The sequence below is a fragment of the Trichomycterus rosablanca genome, chromosome 9, assembly GCF_030014385.1.
Source record: "Trichomycterus rosablanca isolate fTriRos1 chromosome 9, fTriRos1.hap1, whole genome shotgun sequence".
NCBI classification, from domain to species: domain Eukaryota; kingdom Metazoa; phylum Chordata; class Actinopteri; order Siluriformes; family Trichomycteridae; genus Trichomycterus; species Trichomycterus rosablanca.
In genome coordinates, this window is record NC_085996.1 from 40,559,739 (window position 1) to 40,563,703 (window position 3,965).

General features: G+C 39.0%; 1 protein-coding gene across 1 annotated transcript; it reads right to left on the minus strand.

The window, feature by feature from the left end:
* Window positions 1–205: 205 nt before the first annotated feature.
* LOC134320907 (gap junction Cx32.2 protein-like) lies at window positions 206–928 on the minus strand. The gene has a single exon (XM_063002546.1). The coding sequence runs from the start codon at window positions 926–928 to the stop codon at window positions 206–208; it is 723 nt and encodes a 240-aa protein (XP_062858616.1).
* Window positions 929–3,965: the final 3,037 nt, after the last annotated feature.

Below are 3,965 nucleotides of genomic sequence, written 5' to 3' on the forward strand. Positions count from 1 at the left end.
TGAGTGTAGAAACAAGGAGGTGGTTTTAATGTTATGGCTGATCGGTGTATAAACCAATTGTTTTGTGTTTTTATTAGCATTTTATATTATTAATTGTTATTAATATTAATTACATTAATTTGAGGGCTGTGTAAACTTATAATGTCACGTTGTTCATCTCAACATTGCACAAAATAATAAATTTCCACTTCTTTGTTTATTCTATTTACAAAAACGTCTCTTTGGATAATGCATTGTGTTTGTCTGGATGAGACGGTGCGCTCCGGCGGTTCCTGAACACGGACGCTCGACCGATCAGATAAAAAATCTCAGCCACGTTCAGAAGCAGTGAGACACAAGCTACCACCAGCATGAACATGATGAAGATGGTCTTCTCGGTTGGACGTGACTGGAAGCACTCGACCCCATAAGAAGGGCATGGATCACCTGTACATTTGATGGAGGGGTACATTACAAACCCATAGAGAAAGTACTGACCCACGATGAAGGCCGCCTCAAACAGAATGGTCATGATGATACAGGTTATGTAGATGCACAGCAGGTTTCCTTTGTGCTGAACCCTCCCGTTGTCGTCCGTGTATTTGGGACGTTTGGTTCCGCGCCTTTGCCTCAGTTTATCTTCTTTGTGAATAATGTTCAGCACGTAGCCGAGATAGATCAGTGTCGGTAGAGACACAAAGATGATCTGGAGAACCCAGAAGCGAGTGTGGGAGATTGGGAATGCTTTATCGTAGCAGACGTTCTTGCAGCCGGGAGTGTTGATGTTGCAAACCAGGTTGGACTGCTCATCACCCCAGACTTTATCCACCCCAGCGCCAAGGACCATGATCCGGAAGATTAGCAGCACCGTCATCCACACCTTACCAATACTGGTGGAGTGAGACTGCACCTTGTCCAGTAATTTGGAAAGAAGTCCCCAGTCTCCCATGGCTTATGATTGGCTAATAGGACTAATAAAGGCAAATGTAAAAGAAATACATAAAATAATATAAGCTACACGATGAATAACAGTTATTAAACATTTTATTTAATAACATAACTTTAATTACAAAGTGTATAGAAAGAACCCTGCTAAATAATGGATTTACCTGTTTTAGCCATAACTATTGCAATCTTTACACACACTGGCTTCAAAATGCCACTTTCATAAAATTTCATAAAAGTTCATTTTGGCTGTGATTAATAGCTCTAGAAGCCGCGCAAGCTTTGACAAACGATGAGTGGATATATAAATTGATATAAACACTCAGTGTGAGCTGGTGTGGCATAATGGTAAAAACCTTGCTGCTGGTAACAGCACTGCCTTAGTTCCAGGGGTTCAAATCATGGGTAGGGCTCCCAAATTCAGAAGGTGCATGGCGTTATGTGAATCTAGCCATTGTGGGGACACATCAGTGCAGCCTGGTGAGATTTATTAACTATGGTGCCAACTGCGAACAAGAAATAGTGCAGCCTGATATTTAGACACAGTATCGTACTAAGATGAGTTTTGTTTAACTACAAAAACCTGTACATAAACTGAACCCATTTTGGGGGTTCATACGTCCAGTTTTAGGGTGGACGAACCAGTCTTTCATCTGCCTGTCCGCAGTCCGATGTGATGCCTGGACGAACTCCTTTGGAAGTGAACCGGACTCTTGTAACAATCATTATTAATTTATCTGTCACTGGCTCACGAACACATCGGTTTAAAGCCGCCATTCTCCGTGAGGACGTGCACCACTTTATTGTGGAACGTCCGGCCCTGAAATGCTGGTTAATTACTTAGTAAGTTTTAATAACCGTCACGCTGTCGACACAGCAAAACCAAAAACAGCGTCCAGCTCTGAGTGGTCACTCAGCACCGACTCATTTAGAAGGAATCCTAGATATTTTAATATGTATTAAAATACATGTATTTTAAAATCCTCCAAAAGTTCCTGAGCATGAGAGCTGCTGACTAACTGACTCTATTAGAGGTGTATACAGACCAGAGCGGGCGGGCGAAATTCAACCACCCAATCACAGACTAGCATTTAAAGGGCGGACCTTCTGCGATTGGCCAGTGGTAGCACTATAAGTAGTCAAATGAGACCAGTTAAACCAATGAAATACAAAGCATTTGTTTTGGCATGTACCTGAGCCAATGACAGATAATATTGATAAAAAATGAAACCAGTTCACTCCAAAAAGAGGATTTTTAAGTGTCCGTCCTAGCGTTGCGTGGATGGAGGACTGGCAGCTGAAAAGCCGGACTGTCCGACCTAAAACCGGACGACTGGCCTCCCTAACCCCATCCCATTGGTTTGAATGGCATGAAGCTAACTGTGTTAGCTTAGTTAGCAAAAACTGATGGAATCGCTGTCTAAGTAGCGTGTTTGAATAACCTGCCTTATAAGTCAATGTCTTATTAGAATCCTCTCTGTGTAGGCAGGAAGACAGCAAGGCAGCTCACTAGGTTTTCAAACACACCCTAAATGTGCTGATTTTATACTTTGTTTAGTTTCATCACAATTAAATCAATGAAGGTTTTAATTGTTTTACTGTGTGCTGTAGACACGATCCTGACTAACCACTGCCATGCCCTCATTTTGGGGGTGATGGAAGTTGCCACCCTAGTCAGACTCCTTGTGATTGAAGCTAATCAACACAGTCATGTTCTAAAATGTATAAAAAAAGACCCCCTAAGTGCAAGTCTTTAAAATGCAGACACTAAAACTGAAGGATAAAATTGTCATTGTATGCTAAAGCATTTAGATTTCCTTATTCTTTTTTTGCCACTAAACTAGCTAAAAAGCGTTCTAGTAATGGTTAACAATGATGTGGCCAAAATGACTAAACTTCAAAGAACTGTTTAAATATTTTAGACCATATATTTTATGTATAATGCTATATAATGTAAAGGGGCTAGCAGCTTCCATCGTTTTTGTGTAAAATAGCATTAGCAACACGCCGTAGTTCTAAATGAACTACATTTCCCATGAATCACTGCGCTCATCAACGAGTATTAGCAACACCTGAATTTAACACTATATTAGCGTGAGTTTACAACAGCGCTGTGTTTAGTCTTTAATTCTCATTGACTGAGCCGGTATGGTGTATGATCTGAGGAAAAATATATTTATCTGAAAGCGAATAAAAGAAAACAAAGCCAATCACTTCTCTCTGTGTTAAATTAAAGGTTTATAAGATTAATTTAGAACGTGAGCGGTATTGCTGAGAGGATTCGGGGCTGTTCACGTTCACTCAGTGTGAGGGGAAATTTACCTCAGAATTAAATATTAAATCACGCTGATTAAAGTGTGTTCATGATCAGTGTTGTCGGGTTTTCCTGAGATCTGATCGTTTATTAAGAGAATCTGCGGTTTTTCTGGAGTTTAATGGTTTATTTGTGCAGAAACTTGAGCAGAAGTACCGTGTGGTTAAACCTGTAATGTTACAGCTCAGTGTGTACAGCGTTTGTTTTTCATTTTTCCATCCTGATTTTGAATCCACACTAAAAGATCGAATTAACACTAAATCACTCACACACAATCTGATCTCTGTTTTCTTTTGCAGTTTGGGTCCCAATTTCTTGAATTTTGAATAAAATTACTAGAAAATTGCACTGATTCAGATTATTCACCACTCACACAGTCCTTACAATACTGTAAACATGGTAAATCTACCTGGATGTTACATGTAAAAACTATACATTAATACTTCTGTAATATTAATCTAATTATTAAATTAGTTCTACATATTTAATAAGATTCAGTCACTGCACAGGTAGAAGTTTCTACTTTATATACCACTGCAGTACTGGTGTGTAAACAAGCAGAGTAAATAACCTATACATATTTAGGATTGTGTTCAGATTTGTAAAGTATTTGTGTAACTGCAGTAAGAAAAATGTGTAGAAATATGCTAAACAATTCGATTTGGAACTTAATTACATCAAAACATTGTATTAATTTAAGTAAAATAATTAAACTGCACTAGCTCAT